Here is a 16,968-nt window from a genome sequence, read left to right on the forward strand (position 1 = left end):
ACGTTGGTCTTTAGTTTTGGTGCAGCCACAGCAAACACATGGAAACCTTCATGGCTTTTACATCATGTTTTACACTTTGAGGGGAGATTTTAAATTGCTAGACTGTGATAACAGACCCCTCTGTTAAATTGCTAGTCTGGATATGGTATCAGAGCATCTGATGGGAAGAGATGACCTGTTATTTCCTGTGAGCTCAAAGGTCAACACCTCCCTGTGACTACACTGTTATCATGGGGTTTTCTGCAGAGGACGTTATGCTGGGAAAAACTATTTTGTTTTGAGAGGCCTGTGGTCTAAATATAGGTAATAAATGTACTCATGCAATTTAATGTTGTATATTCCACTCACGTACACATAGTAATGAATTTTACTTTATGCAGCTCACGTCGGTGCCAAGACCTTCACATCTAATAGAAATGGAGATATAAGCTGTTTCCAACTCTGGGACTCTATCCGGCTCTGTGAATACACAGTGTAGAGATAGGACTTAACTGATTACCATGCAGACAAGAAGAAGACCATTGCTGCCTCTTTCTGCTATCAAAAACCTCGTTCTCCCTCCTCAGATGGTTGTGGTTAGTCTGATTAGCAGCATGGAAGAGCCGGCAGCCAGAGATGTGATTGCGGTCCTGGACTTGACCATTGATAAACAGTGGAACACACACTCAATCCATTTTCTGCCCCAGTGGTTCATTCCAGCCTCGTAAAAAAAAGAAATAGGAGTTCAACATTGGGGATTTTGGGGTCTAATTTATTTTCTTTCTGAGAATCAGATGACAAGATTTAAACCTCACGTCTGTCTGTGTATTAAGCTACTCTTTTAGTTTTCCCTTCCTCTCTTTGTTATCTCTATGCCTGTGTCCCAACTCAGGGGCCCCATCCTTCAGAGGCTGCCTTTGAAGACCGGCTACGGGTAAAATGCGACTGTCCCATTTCGAAGGCTCCTCCAACATCAAAACGTCCTTCCATCTCCGAGCAGCTCCAACAGTTTGATCCTTCTCTTGACAACCTATCCCAGGAGTCATGGCCCTTCCATGACCAACTGTTTTTCAAAGAGGTAATTAAAACGACTTTTAAATGTGTTGGAAAGACCTTGGGGACAGCACAAGTCAAACTGGTGACACAGGTCTCGGAAATCCTATAAAGACCAGAACATTTCATTGCAGTTTGGCCTTAGTGGTCTATGTGGTCTACCAAGACCTTTATGGCCCTTGTGGACTGCGTCCCCTGAAGGAGGTGGTGCTTGAACTGATTCATAGCTTCTTGTTCTACTCATCTTATTGTGTTATATTGTTGTGTTGTCTTGTTACTGTGTCACCCTCTTGGATGTTTCACTGTATAACATTGCTTCTTACTGGTTATTTCAGAGTTAAGTTCAAGACAGTTCTCGACCTACTTTGTTATTTTCATCATCATTTCCAATCTTCTTTTCTCCGCTCATCTCCAGTTATTTCAGCTCCCCTTGATTCGTTTTCCGCCAAACTTTCCTTTTTTTGCAGAGCATAACCTCGGTGTTTGTTCTGCATCAGGGTCTTCCAACGGCACTTCCAACTATTTAAGAATTTCTCCTCAGGCATTGGTGTTTTGCCACAGGGGAGGAAATTAAATCCAGCCAGAGATTTTACCTCTCACGCCAAGATCTGATGTCTGCTTCCAAATTTCCTGGAGCAAAACGAACACCAATTGTACAGAGAATTGTAACTCTTTTGTTTTTGTTTGGTTTGGTTTAAATAAATCTGCCTTAATCTCTTTCTCTCCCTCACACACACACACACACACACACACACACACACACACACACACACACACACACACACACACACACACACACACACACACACACACACACACACACACACACACACACACACACACACACACACACACACACTGACTTGTGTGTCCCCACAGGAGTTTAAATCAACTGGCCTTGAGCAAAGTGAACAAAATCAAGCAGGAAATGTGATATTTATTGCCTTAAATGAGGTTCCTGTGCAAACCTGCACTGACAAGGAATGTGATATCTTCTTGGTCTTAAGTGCGTCAACATGTCAGACAGTTCGAACCAATGAGACAGAACCAGTAAAGACAGATGGAAGCAATGGTTCAGGTCCCATTTGTTGAGTAACAGGACGATGATACATAAGATACGTTTCGGTTCATCAGCTGTCATGTCAAATCTCTGCGGAGGACTTTGTTTAACAGCACAAGTTTACGAGGCGCAGGGGAGAGTTGTTTACAGTGACTGGGACACAGTAAATTGGGAGACACTTCCCGATGGCCCCCAGATAAGAGGAAAACACACACACACACACACACACACACACACACACACACACACACACACACACACACACACACACACACACACACACACACACACACACACACACACACACACACACACACCACCTAGCAATGCAGGATACTCATCCTAACAGACCCAGACAGCTTTGTATTTCACATTTATTACATTAGACATCAAGAGCGAGTTGCTTCCTGCCGACTCTGGGGGTAAACAACACGCTCACCGCTGCATGACAACATCTGTCAATGCATCTATCTGTTAGCTAATCAAGTTAAAAGTGATGGATACAGTGATGTTTAGTCTATTGTAATTGTTTTAAAGGAGGAAAAAAACCTGCTGCAAGTGAATGGGAAACACATGCATCAATTAATCAAGAATTTACTGCAGTTTTAAAAGTCATCCCTGGTCTTTGAGCCCCTGAACATTTTATTAAAACAGAAGTTAAAAATCACTGCGTGGATAACGTATAAAGGAAATATATATACATATATAAGTTTAATATGCACAGAGGGAATAAATCAGCTCAAGTCAACTCAATGATACAACATGAGGACTCATTCCCCAGATTCTTCGTCTTTCTGGGGCAGCTGTGCTCAGTCATCAGCTGCATAAACGTTGCTGAATATGGAAATAACTTCATAAATAGTAAATGTTTAAAGCAATCTGCACAATCATCTGCACTAGTGGAACGTAATTCTGCACAGCTCAGGTCAGGATTAATGTAAAAAGTCTGGCACTGATATTCCACCTAATGCCACATAAAATTAACCAGATGTAGCTGAGTGCACGTGGATGTGGCTGCAGCGCTGCATTCAAAGGATCAAGATATTTACGTGGTCGAATGAATCCGCGGGTTTCAAGTGTCCAGCTCCACAAAACGTACAGTTGACCCAGAACTTTGACATATGTGCAAAAGGGGGGTACTTAAAATGAAAATACACAGCAGACAATAAAATATCAACAGGGTTTTTTCAGGCTGAGTTTTGAAACCAAGGCTGTCAACAGAAAGAGACAGTTTCAATCTGGGTTTCTATGTTTCTTTGGCGAGTGATCGAACGCAAACAAGCGGTCAGATCTTTCCGATAACTCAAGCACCATTTCCAGAAATTTTGTTAAAACGTTGAGTTATTTGGAATAACCAGAAAAACCTGTCACATCATCGTCCTTCGGGCTAAACAGATTTGACTCAGACAATTTTGAGACCACACGCTAGGCCAGTGTACACTTGCCTCAAATGAAAACAAAAACACAAGTTGTTGGAGTTTGTTTCACATTGATTTATTTTTTTCACTTTTACACAAGTGAGGGCAACTTTTAAACACTGACATGAACAAAATGTTTGGAAAAAAAGAGGAAATCTTCTCACGGAGTCAGGTCACAAACGGATCATTATAAGCTTCAACAACATCATTTCAAAGGGAATATTTAAAAAAAATCTATATCTTCCCTCATTTGTTATGATGTGAAGCTGTCAGACGAATCTTACAGGAAAGATTTGTGAGGTTGATTTCTCGAGAGAAAGAGCAGTAAGAATTATTCAATGGCGTGGATTCCAGAGAGCAGACCAACAGACTGTTTGAGTTACATACCAGAACATTTACAAAAGTTGTTTATATTTGGTTCAGAGGATGAGGACCATGGAAGAAAATTTCATTTCAAATATCATTGTGCACAGATGCATTAAAGCACATGTGTGTTTCAGTGGCAGTCGTCACACTGTGGAATTCACTACTAGGGTTAAAGTTAAAAAACATATATAAAAGAAACATTTGACAATTTGAATATTTTAAGTTATTGTTTTGTTCATTATGGGGATTTATGCTATATCGCACATTGATTCTTCATTTTCCAGACTTACAGTATGGACCTTAACTGCAAATGACAGCCCATCTATTAGTGTTGTTAATCCATGTTTCAAGAATGGGGCAAGAAAAATAAGATTTTACTAAAAGTTTTGATTGTGAATCACGTTTTTCTGGTGTTGTGAAATTACCACGAGTGAAACAAACAAAATAAGGAATGAATGAAGAAGCCCACTTTTTAATTTCTCCATCTCATCCTCCATCATCCATCCTGCTGCGTACAATCCAGGCTGCATTCAGGGAAGGGGAAATGTCATGCAATGAGCTGACACAAAGCTTGACTTCTGCCGGAGTTTCAAAAGTAATGAGGTTCTTGTAATTGAATTACATGATTGGATTAGAGATCATCCTGAGAGACGGTATATGCACTCAAACAAAAGTCAGGGGAACATGGTGAGAGAGAGATGCCTGCTAGGTCCCTGAGCCCGTGATGACCTCAGCTCACTCACTGTTACATTAGTAAGAAATGTAGGACAGGATGCATGTTGTAGGTGGTAGAGCCTGTAATGCCTGCAGTAGGTAATCTCAGTGATCTGAGCAGAAGACCCCAGATGGGCCTCACAGCGAGCATCAAGACCACAAACAGATGTTGGAGTGAGACCTTACAAAGCACTCCTTAATAAAAAGGTTCAAGAGTCTAAACAAGACTGTAGTTTAGGGAAGTGCAGTAAGAGACTCCAGAGAAACCCTCCAGAGGCAGTAGTCATAAAGCTTCCTGATACAAAAAGCTGCTCCATCTAATAAAACTCTGAGAAAACTCTCAGAATCATGAAGTTTTCTAAGAATTTCCCTTCACAGTTAAAACGGGTAAAAATTCAGTTATTCGCAAAGCATCTTATCCGTTAAGAGAACGCCTGAGATGAGGAACTGGTTCGGAGCGCTCACATGACCATGTTGGAGGCTTCTCAGGAAACGCTGCCACACTTCATCGTGGTTCTGTTGCTTTCTTTGCTTGCATTGTGTTTGGTAGAAGCTCAACTTTTCATGCTGCAGTGCCGCCAGCCAATTAAATTGTGTTTATGCAAATATTCCAGCGCAGGCGATAGACAATCAAATAACGTTTATAACAGGTCCAGCCTGACATCAAACATCCTAAAAAATAGCTCTACAAAAGTGAAGACAAAGCATCATAAATCCTGCCTCATCCATGTTAGTGGATGGGACACGGCCCTAACTAAACAGTCAAGTACAATTCAAATAAGATTTTCTCAAAGATGGTTTCTGTCGTAGTTGTTTTGATAATGTGAAGATAAAACATGAGGTGAAATGTTGTGATTGACTCACTCACAATTGGTCGAGCATATGTATCAGCAGGACCTCGCTAAAGTCGCTCCATCCCAGATTGCTACTCCACAGACTCTGGCTCCAAATGCACAAGCTGGCAGTGTTTCGTATTCAGGATGTTTTGGCTTCAATTCTTCTCAACTGCACTCACCAGCTAGCCACTATATTGCCCTGGTGCTGGACGTATAGAATGCAGTGGGTTTATGGGATCTTCTCCTTTAGAATAAACAGCTGCCCTATTCAGCAAATAAATGACACATGAAAGCAGTTCATGAGTCAAAACAGCAGGCTTCAGTTGTGGCCCAGAAACAATGAGCTCAATTATAAAATCTGCAGAGCGGGAGATAATTGTTTGTGTATTTGTCACAATGACCAGCAGCTTTCACATTAATCAAAGTCAAATTGATCCAGTGATTATTACTATTACAGCTTCTATAATGAGACAGAATCAGGAAGATCCAAACCAGAAAAGATACTTTTTTTTGTGAAGCACTTTGCAACCTTGTTTAGATAAGTGCTATACAAATACAGTTATTATATTATTACGTCACAAGCCAAAACTGAAAACTGTTGTTGGGCCCTGATGAAGTTGAACTGAAGAGAGAGTAATATAGCAGTGACCTGCAGTCAGACGTTCAGATTACATGTGTGCATGTTATTCATTTTCACAGACAAAGTGAGTTGCGCTCTGTGAGGTTCTGCTCCACTGGGCCCGGAGAGAAATGCAGATTCGTGAAACTGAAACTTGCGATTCTGGATACAGTTGTTTTTACTTTTGAACTAATCCTGATATCCTATGTCACTGAAGCCACGCTGGAAGTGCTGCAATCTGTTTTGTCTGTTTCCAAGGTTACCGCAGAAACAACACGAACCTCAGCCTCAACAACGAGGTGTTTTTTTTGTTTTTACAAAGTCAAAGTGTGGTATCGTGCACTGCTCACACGCTGTATTGATGTTGGCCAGTGTGAAAGCATTTTTTCATTAGATTGTGAAAATAATTTTATATAAGGTCTTTATATAATTGTTCTTTATGTATGATAAATGAACACGAGATAGCAGTATGTGAATATTGTGTAACGTTTTGCAGTATTAGTGAGTGTTTGTGTTCTCTCCAGCACCATGGGGGTATTCCATGGGTATTTAAGACTGAGACATTGGCTGTAAATCGCTCATGGGTTAGTGTCAGCTCATCTCAAAGGACAGGCCTCTCTTTGTTCCCTTGAGTTGTGCCAAAAAAAAGGGAGTTTCACTGTTGTGTGTGGGGAATCTCCGCTGATGCTCTGTTTGAGCAAAGAGAACGTTTTCATACTTCTGCTACAGTGTTTTTATCAGTGATGATATTAAACCTCGACAACCCCAGGAAACAGAGCCACTTAGAATGCTTCCCTCTTCGGTGTCAATGTAATATGTCTATTATTATCATTTGCTCTCTATTACTGGAATTGTGCCCTTTTTCCGGGCCTGTGTTTTTTCCGCCCGCTGGTTTGTTGGTCTTTCTTTGCTTCTTGTGTGATTTGCCTGTAATGTGCCTTAAATGCATCCCTGTGTATGTCTGTCCCTCTTATGTGTGGATTTTACACAATAAAGAACAGCATGTTGTATGGCTGGATCCGTCCTTGAATGACAATAGGATACTTTATTTATTGGCTAGATCCACATTTTCAGATGATCCGAAGATTTGTCTTATATGTGTAAATGATTTTTATGGGTTGTCAGAGTATGGGAAATGTGGATTATATTTATCAACTTTTTAAAGACCAGAAGAATCATTTAGATGAGAAAATAAGTGGCAGAGTAATATATAATGAAAACAACAATTACAGTAAAAGAAACATTCACATATTCACACACATATTCCTACAGCGCGTATATATGCAGCATTTTATTTATTTATTACACAGCGTTCATATACTGTTGGTACACCGGTCGGGGGCAATTTTGCCGGGGGTCAAACCACCGACCTTGTGGTTAGTGTCCTGAGTTACTGACCTGAAAGCTAATGAGCTCCTACTCTGTGTCATTGATGAAATTCTTTATCTGCAGCTTCTCTTTGGATTCATAAATATCTAATAAATATTCATAACATTTTCCCTATAGAGTGCATTGAATCACTGGAATAAAATTACTGCTGCAAGTGGTTCTTGATTGATGAAGCCTACTAACTAAATGATGCAGAAATCTAAATAAAATAATTACACTTTTGAGACGCGTCCCACGTTAAGTTATCCTCTGACAAGATATATAATCATGAACACTCTTGCTCTAATGTAATGATAACAGATGCTGTACATATTTAGCCTGATTTAAAACAGTTGTTTCTGCATCATTTACATCAGACAAAAAAAAAAGACAGGATAACATCTTTAATGTATTTGGCTTTTCTCTGCCAGAAAATGTTGATGGTGTTTCTTACTTGTTTAACTCTAACTTGTGCGCTGTTTACGCAGCTTCACCGACAATAGCTGTCAAATACAAAAAGTTTTGACCGAAGTGGAGAAACGAAAATACCACCTTGATCTCAGCTGAGTTGCTGCGTGTGTTCAGTCTTTTTGAAGAAGCAGCTGCAGAAACCGTCTCTTTGATCAAATCGGACACCTATTTGTTTTAATCGACTTGTTTTTTATTTTCAACCTCGTTAGGCTTCACTTCTGTATGAAAGCAGTGACGCTGGAAGCATGAGAAGAAGTCCAGTGGTGTTTACGTTGGATGTAGATTCAAAGATCTAATACAACGTACGGAGACGCTGGGTGCTGAGAGGCAATTACGTCTGTCTTCTATATACTGCGAACACGAGGAGCTCTCCTTTAGAACAGCAAGCGTCTGGGGTTATTCTTTGGTCAGCTCTGACTGAAGCTTTAACAGTCGGTTTGATAGAGACGTCTCTGGAGAATAAGAATCAGTCACAATCAGAGCTTTATACTGATTGAGCCCTGATAACCTGAAAACCACACCAGTCAGGGAGCTCTCCTTTCTCCCCTCTCACAGATATATCCATCATTTTATATTTGAAAACTTCTAGACTAGTTTTTTCCCTTGTCTGTATATTTAATTACAGTTTGTGGCAACGTTATAATTTTTTTTTGATGTTGTATAAAGAGTCGGCATTGTTTCACTTCTTCCTCAGATAAAGTAGAATAAGAACATCATAAATGTGCCTAAATGAAGGGGAACCCCTGCTTCTGTCACCTTACAGCAGACATATGGTTCCAAGTAAAGTCGACCGAGTCACCATGAAGCCATCTAACTTCAGGAAATCTGATTTACCTTTACATAAAATGTCTTTCAAATCTTTTAACGGTTCAGAGCACATAGGGTCACTGTAGGTGTTATTCCGTCTTTACATTTCCCACGCTTTAAGATGGGCTCTTCAGTAGGAGATCTTAAATGTGGGGGTTTCTAAGGGTGGGACATGAGCACGACCTTAGCCATGACTGTGATATAACATTTACCATCTTTACCGTTTAAATAATATCCAGTTGAAAATGTACGTTGCATCTCTGCGCCTTCACTCCAATGTGCAGATTTTTACACACTCTCTACATTTCTATTTTTTCTTATCATTTCTCAAAGCTGGAGCAACTAAAAAAAACGAAATATCTTTTCGGGAATCAATAAAGTATTTGTCATTCTGATGAGGCCAAACGCTAAACACACATTATGCCAGTAGGGGTCTCTCAATCAAAACAGTATCAACAGACCTAGTTTGATGAGTGACCAATACAAACAGTGGGGAGAAAACAGCTGACTGGCTAAGTGGCCAGCAGTGTGTTTTACCTTCATCATACGTTGCTTGCCCAGAAAATGATTGCAGAGACGGGCAAAGACAGGTAAAAAGCTATGAGGCAATTAAAAGGCGTCACGAAATGAAACGTCCTGTTACCTTTAATAAAATTGGGGATTTGTTTGGGTTTGAACATTGTTGGAAAGTACAGAAGTCAACAAAATGTATAACATACAACAACAAAATATATCTTAAAGATTCAAATTAGTTTTAAAGATGTAGTATTAGTATTAGATTGTGGCTAATACTACATCTTTAAAACTAATTTGATTTGAGGGCTTATCTGTGCAACCTTAACTTCATCCTGTCTCACTGATGTTGATGCCTGATTTCCGGTCCTGATCAAGCTGAACACAGCGGCAATAGAAAAGAGATTTATTCTTTCAGGGAAATGTCTGGACATCAGTGTCTGAAAGCAGATTTTCTAAACTACAGGCTTATGTTTCACACCTATCTATTCAACTGTTTCTCCCCAGCATGGTGGGTTGTTCACATGGCTGTGATTGGCTGGAAAGCCGGGGGTTCTGTGTGTCATGTTTCTTTGACAGTGTTGAGATCTGAAATCTGAAATCTGAAATGTTCTTCGGTGCTTTTATCCCCACAGTGACATCAGTGACATTTTTAACCATTGAAAGAAGATGTTACTACTCTCCTCTGATTGGTCTATGTTCTTATCCGGAAGCCAATTTCCTCCCTCTCCTCACTTAGTACATCAGGAGTGTGACGCACCGTGCAGTTTTGTACCTTGAAATATTTTCTTCAAACTGACGTTGACTGAAAGGTTCACAGATGAACATAAGATGATCGTAAGACAAGTATGAAGTATGATTGAAGCACCAAAGTCTGACGCATGCAAAGATAACATCCATCAACGGCAGTCGTATTGAGAGAAATGTTCTCAACAAAAACACAAGAGAATGAAATCAAATATAATCTTATTAAAAGATGCAATATGTTTAGACTTCATGAAATTATTATTGAATGTTTAGAAATAATTCAGATTTGATAAATAGTTAAGATGGCATGGTATAGTTGAGAAATATAACAAAATGGATACACAATAAACTCCTTCAGTCTTTATTTCTGCATTCACTTAACCAGTTACAGAACACAACAGCACCAATTAAGCTTTGTTTTTCTAGTTTTGCTCAGGTGATTACTGCATATGGACATCATCTGATCCTACGTCTATAAATTGTACATTTCAAGTGGGAAGATACTCACACACAATTCTTTGGGGTAATTGCACTTCTACCCCACTGCTTTCATTTGACATTGATAGTAATTGTGTTTTTTACAAACCTATACCCAAAAGATTACAATAACACCATCACCCTGAAGAGCCCCTGTAAGAATTATTTTACTTTTCAATGCACCATTAAAATAGAATTAAAGGACATATGTCACAAAATCTATATTATAGCTTCTTTTACTTGAAAACAAGATCTTCTGTCACCATGAAATAACCTTTGGTCTCTCCAGGAACACTGCCCTCTGCTGGAAGTTTCTTAGAGAACCGAAATGTGGGCTTTCCTGTTGGATTTAGTAGGGATAATATATCTGCCTACCAAATTCATTAATCTAGGGGAAGTGTACACTGAGAGCTATTTTGATAACATTTATAGGGGGCGCTAACGAGGCACCTCGCCACATCAAAATGGCAGATTTCCTGTTGGGTCTCGCACATGGCATCAAGAGGCTTTGTGGATTTTTGAGCATGTTCAGGCCCTGAAAAATATGTGGAAAAACACAGATAATTTGAAATCCTTTTTCAGACGTGAACGCAACAGTAGATTGTTTGGGTCAGACACCTTCCGCAACAGGACAAAATCCGAATAAGTGACAGATGCCAGAACATAACGCATTAAATCCACTGTGGAAATCACTTGTCACTGGAGTCGACCCTCATCACCAAAAGCTCTCCAATCTTGTATTTTTTTCATCAAATCGACCTCTCCGTCAGTGTCTTCTACGTGTTAGTAACGTTGTTATCATCCTGAGAGATATATATTTTTTCCTCTCTGTTACATGCTATAAATGTCATCAAAACACAGGTTTTTCGTACACTTTCCTGCTTTATTCTCACATGGGCTCTCTCTGGGACATTTTCCGGACATTATCCTGCTTTATTCTCACATGGGCTCTCTCTGGGACATTTTCCGGACATTATCCTGCTTTATTTTCACATTGGGCTCACTCAGGGACATTTTCCAGACATTGTCCTGCTTTATTTTCACATTGGGCTCACTCAGGGACATTTTCCAGACATTTAACAAGGGGTGCTGGCTGGAAAAGTTCCAGAAAATGTCCGGAGCAACTGACTCTCAAACACTTGCGTTCTCACATAAAGAACCTCTGGGGGGAAAAAGTCTGGATAATGTCCGGACTTCAGTGCATGTCTGAGAATTAAAAACATAAAACAGCAGGCGGAGTGAAGCCTGTAAAAAGAAAAAAGAAAAAGAAGAAGAGCTGTTCTGACTGGTGACTAATTCAGAGTGAGGGAGGAGGAGGGGGGAGTGGAGGGGAGTGTCGTCACCGGGAGCTGCAGCAGCATCAGCATCATCACTGGAATGAGTAACAGTGCGCAACTTGGAGAAACAACTGTCCGGAGGAGCGCGCCTCTCTCTTTCTGTGTGTGTGTGCATTGGAGTGTTTGGTGCGTGTGTCCCCTGCATCTGGAGTTGTGTTGCGTTTCTCTTCAGCGTGTCCATGAGGACCTGAAGGTGCTGAACACCACGCGGACTCTCTGAGGAGCCATGGATTATATAAGAAAGCAACACATGTATCTCTCCATCGTCATTCTGATAGGTGAGTGGAATAAGTGGCTTTTACATCAATTAGGGACTTTTACCTCGATGCGGTGCTTTAACAACCACACTTCAACTTTCCCTCCTCTGCCTCTGATCACTTATTTCTCTTCTCCAAATGGTTTAATGGATTTACCAACAGCGTGTGAAATAAAAGAGCTGCTGCTCATCTCAGGTTTGACTCTTTGCTTCAGTATTTAGACAGAGCCTGTTGCAGTTTGATTTGTGCCTGTGCAAATGCAATTTCTCTCTCTCTCTCTCTCTCTCTCTCTCTCTCTCTCTCTCTCTCTCTCTCTCTCTCTCTCTCTCTCTCTGTCGGTCTCTATCGCTCTCTGTCATGCAAAGGGGCTTTTACGTCCCTCTGTGAAAAACAGCACCAGTCCAGCTGTCATATTCTCCTGAAACACACTTGAGGGAATTGGATTTATCTTCATTTACACTGCAGCACGACAACACTTGGCAGGACCCGAGCTCTGCAACAGTTCTCATTGCGCTCAGTGGGCTTCCAGTTACAGAATATCATGTGCTGTTTGGTTACAGTGTTCATTGTGGAGCAAACAACGCAGGAGATTTTGACATTTCCCTTCAGAAAAGATTTCAGGTTCATCCAGATGTGCCTTCTTGACTTCTTCATAGAAAAACAACCGTGGAGACAGTTATCAGCACATTAAAAAGGTTGAATGATTCTCAGGCTCTGTTTCTATTCACTTTCTGTGGTTTTTGAGGAGGAAAAAGTGTTTATTTTGTGCTCCTTGCCAACCAGAGCTGATCAGACTGTGTCATATGAATGGGGTGAGTGTTTAGGGCCAGCAGAGGCATGTCATGTGGGCATATAAATTATAACAAGCTTACTTGGATCCACAAGAGCGTGCTTATTAGCATCACTGTGACTCCATCTGGCTTTAAATGTTCCCATGGAGCACATTAATCCACCTTTCACATGTCAAGGCCAGATTTGGATCACCTGCACGTTCTGATCGCCAAACGAGATTTCACTTATCACTGCTTGTTTTTTCCAGAAAATATTTCTCTATATAGTTTCTGCTGTTTCACACAGGGCTTCCTCTTCTCCCCTCTAATATGCTCTGCACTCACGGTCTGCCGGACGTTCATGTGCACTTGACGTGTCGTGTCAGGCGCGACGAGCCTATAAGGAGCTGGGGGATAGCTCGCTTCACTTCTATTTCCTTTCCCAAACGTCAGACGCAGGAGGAGCAAGTGTGTCGGCCTGTCCCCTCTGAGGCTTTGGGAGCCACAGTGGCTGGATCAGTCAGTGGCTCTTACTGCAGTCAGTTCTAGTGACAGAAGAAAACACAGGGTGAGCTCTGCCAAAACCCACAGTATTATAATCAGACCTCCCTCCCTCCCTGTCTTCTCTCTGAGTCATATTCAGCAGGCAGCAGTTTTAACCGAGAAGCGAGGAAAGGGCAGTTCTCCCGTTGGAAATCATGCATATGTATATATATAAATACTTCTAATTTGCACCAGCAAATGTGTTTTACTGTTAACTAAATCATTCAGTTCCATTTTATCGAAATTATAAAAAGAAATGCTCACATTCTATAAATGCCAATTGGGAGTCTGTGTTGGGTACATTTTCCCACCAGGTTGTGAAGTTGTGAGGAAACCTGGGACATTTTACAAGAGACGACATGTGTCAGCTCAGAGTATCTGCACCGCGCTCACTTTCATCTCTTCGTGTTACTCTTCACTGTGGGCAACCTCATGCTCGTGGTGCACGTGCTGAAGTCTCACGACCAGCTGCTGTGACACCTTCATCAGGCGCTTTCCGGATTAAGTTTTTCAGATCCTTTGACATCAGATCCTCCGTCGTGTTGTTGTTCGCTCTCCTCTCGTCACATGATAAAGATTGTAGCATCCGACCAACTACTGATAGGGGAGTTTTTTTATTTTTATTTGATTTAGGTGAGCTCTACCACTGATACACGAGGGGGTATTTGTCTTTTTAAAAAATGCACGGTGGGTGAGTTCTGAACACTGTGTAACCTCTGCCTCTCTGTGCGGATCATGATGTTCTGCCTGTGGGTTGTTTTCCAGCTCTCTGCCACAGTTAGTGGAGATTAAATTGAATGTGAGAGGGAATGGTTGTTTGTTTCTCGCACAATGTGAACTGGGGTTGGCACCTGACCCCCCATATAGATAATGGATGGATAAGGAGAATAAAAGACAGGGTTTGCTATTATCTATTTAAGCTTTAGGTTGTCTATTGTCCTAAAGGATGCACAGACATCTTTACAAATGCATTTTTTTAACTGTGCATGACGTAATTTCCGAATTTTTTAAGGACCTCACTTATCATATAATATCATGATCAGGAATAGTTCTCTGCTTGATACAAATTTCACATAGTCTCTCCTAGGACCATATTTTTGTTGACCCTGAGCTTGACCTTTGGCTGATTAGCTCCAAAAGTTGATCATCTGTAGATACCCTTCTAATTTGTAACCCCACTAAGTTTGGTAAAAATCCATCCAAGTTTTTATTTTTTCAATATCACCAATGCGGATGCTAATAATTTTGCATAAATGTGTTACTAATTGTCAATAATGCATTGATGTTGTCTCATGTTGCTGCGTCCACCTTTAATCAACATCACCAAAGACGGAAGGTGAATTAATGTAAGATTTCACCTGATTCATACAATGAAATTACCCTGTAAATTACAGGCTTTATTATAAAATGCTACCTTTATGGCAGAGTAGTTAATTTGTAGTTATATAGTAGAATAATATACATAAAGTACACAGCAGAACAACATAGGAGCTAAAATGTATAAAGCGGAGTGATTATTTTTAATATATGGTTTGAATTCATTTTCTGAAGGCCGTATTTTCAAATGAAGTCAGTCTGATTCCATTATGCAAAGTCAATAATGTTTGTCTTTGCTGCAGTGCAAGATGCTGGCAAGATGCTTGTACATTATAAAGTATGTGTTGTGTTTCAAAAAGTGGCGTCTTAGTAGTCGGTGCTTGTTCTTTGATTGGGGTCTTTTCATATTATAAAGATTGAATTAATGCATTGCAGTCGTTTTAAGAGGGCAGCTCTGTTTCTGGCTCCTGGAGCTGCAGCTGGATGTTTTACAGTAGAAACACTGGAGAGATTAACATCACTGTTTCAGACACTCTGCTCTCTCCCGCCTCTCCTCCTCTTACATCTCTGCCAGACGCCAAGTTTCATCTTCTAAAATGGCACAGAGGGGAGCGTGGCCAAAAGTGGTTCACTGCCATTAGTCTTTCAGATAGAGTGCTTGTTTTCTCGTGCCATAATTTCTACCTTGCTTTTGTTATCTCGAAAGAATTTAAAACTTGCAATCCTACCCTGTTATTCTGAGCCTTCCCCTTATTGCCTTTTCAGTTTGCTGCCCCGTCTTCGTCCCTCAAGAGCAAACACCAGATGAATTACACCCTAACATCTCAGTTTAGTTTTGATTTGACTTTGACTTTTTCTGACTTAGATAGAAACTAAAGAGGTTTCTGGTTTCTGGTTTCAAAAAAACTGTGATTCCGGTAATGATTACTGAGCCTAATGTTATGTGTGCTTGTGTCTGTTTTTATGCATCTGTGTAGGTGTGTGTATGTGCAGCTTTAATGGTCCCTCTTAAAGTAAACATCCGTCTTTATATTGCACCTCTCAGTCCCCAGATGTTTCCACGACTCTTAGAAAAACAGATGATCTGCACTTAATCAGCAGAGTTTGAACTGCGTTACTGACAGCGCACACTATCATCTTAACTGGAATGTGTAACTTCGGGGTGGATGCGTTTCCAGACAAAAAATAGTTGATTGTTGAGTCTCATTCGCAGAACATTAAATAGACACATTTTGGAGGGAGGCTATCTGTCCTGAGCCCCGACCACCAGAGGCTTCATACGCGCACGACAACTCACAAACTTTTTCTTGCGTTTATCGTCCGACTTTTTTTTTCCAAAATTCCTTTATTTAAGTTGTTTAAAATGAACAGTGACGTTTCCGGTTGGATTTTCTGCAATTGATTCAGGCTTTCCGCCGAAGGGATGTGCACGGGCAGCTGCGTAGTGGAACAGCCAATAGGAGCGTGCTCTCTCTGAACTGCCCTGTGATTGGTCAAAGTCTCCCAACACGGGCCAGTTTTCCATAAGTTTATAAACGGAGCAGAGACAAGGTGCAGAAGTTTACTTTGCTCATTGACGTCAAAAATATGTTACTATCACGACACCAGAGCATGTGAGAGGCGGCATGTGGAAGAGTTTGAGGTTCTACACCGTAGGCATCAAAGTAACGATCAAAGGTGACGCTGTTTGGCGTCTTTGTACCATGCTACTGCCTTAAAACAAATCGTGTGAGCTCACCTGTTGGCAGCAGCAGTGGAGGAGGCACCACCATGTTAAACCTCGTCTGACTGAATCATTTGTGTCCTGTCAAATTCGTTGGAACTTGATTTTTGGGAAAACTGACAGGCTCTATTACCATTAGTTACCATAATTCTGCTGTTATTAATAGTAATGTGATTTTTTTCCCCCTGAGATCAATCCAACGTTAAAAGTTAAAAGTTGACTACCTTGACCCGAGAGGAGCTGAGTTAATATGTAAATTAGTCGAAGCCTTAAACGTGGTTGGGAATAAAATATCTTTTTCGCTGAAATATTTCAGGAGGCAGCCATCTTGCTGGTGGATCGTCTGAATGTGATCACTCAGCTCAGCATTTTTCCCAGTGGTGCAGACTTAATCACTTTTGTATCTGTATATATTTTTTTAATTATTTCCCCTGGAAAATGACTCATGTCCTTGTTCTGCCTCCCTCCAGAATTTCTCTGGCAGACTTTTCAGGACAGACTTCGTGTTTTGGGATCGTGTCTGTCTCATTGTTTATTGCTTTCCACCTCCAGCACCAGCGGCAGCATTCTGTAACACAAAGACACAAGAAAGT

At 40.8% G+C, this 16,968-nt stretch overlaps 1 protein-coding gene across 1 annotated transcript in view; it reads left to right on the forward strand.

The window, feature by feature from the left end:
• Nucleotides 1-11,815: 11,815 nt before the first annotated feature.
• The window catches only part of ltk (leukocyte receptor tyrosine kinase), a 57,945-nt gene continuing 52,792 nt past the window's right edge, over nucleotides 11,816-16,968 (forward strand). The window contains exon 1 of the mRNA XM_035168340.2: nucleotides 11,816-12,043. Within this exon, the coding sequence (XP_035024231.2) occupies nucleotides 11,992-12,043 (52 nt within the window). The 5' untranslated portion in view covers nucleotides 11,816-11,991. The remainder of the gene's footprint in view (nucleotides 12,044-16,968) is intronic.

Source organism: Hippoglossus stenolepis, chromosome 10, assembly GCF_022539355.2.
Source record: "Hippoglossus stenolepis isolate QCI-W04-F060 chromosome 10, HSTE1.2, whole genome shotgun sequence".
Classification (NCBI taxonomy): Eukaryota; Metazoa; Chordata; class Actinopteri; order Pleuronectiformes; family Pleuronectidae; genus Hippoglossus; species Hippoglossus stenolepis.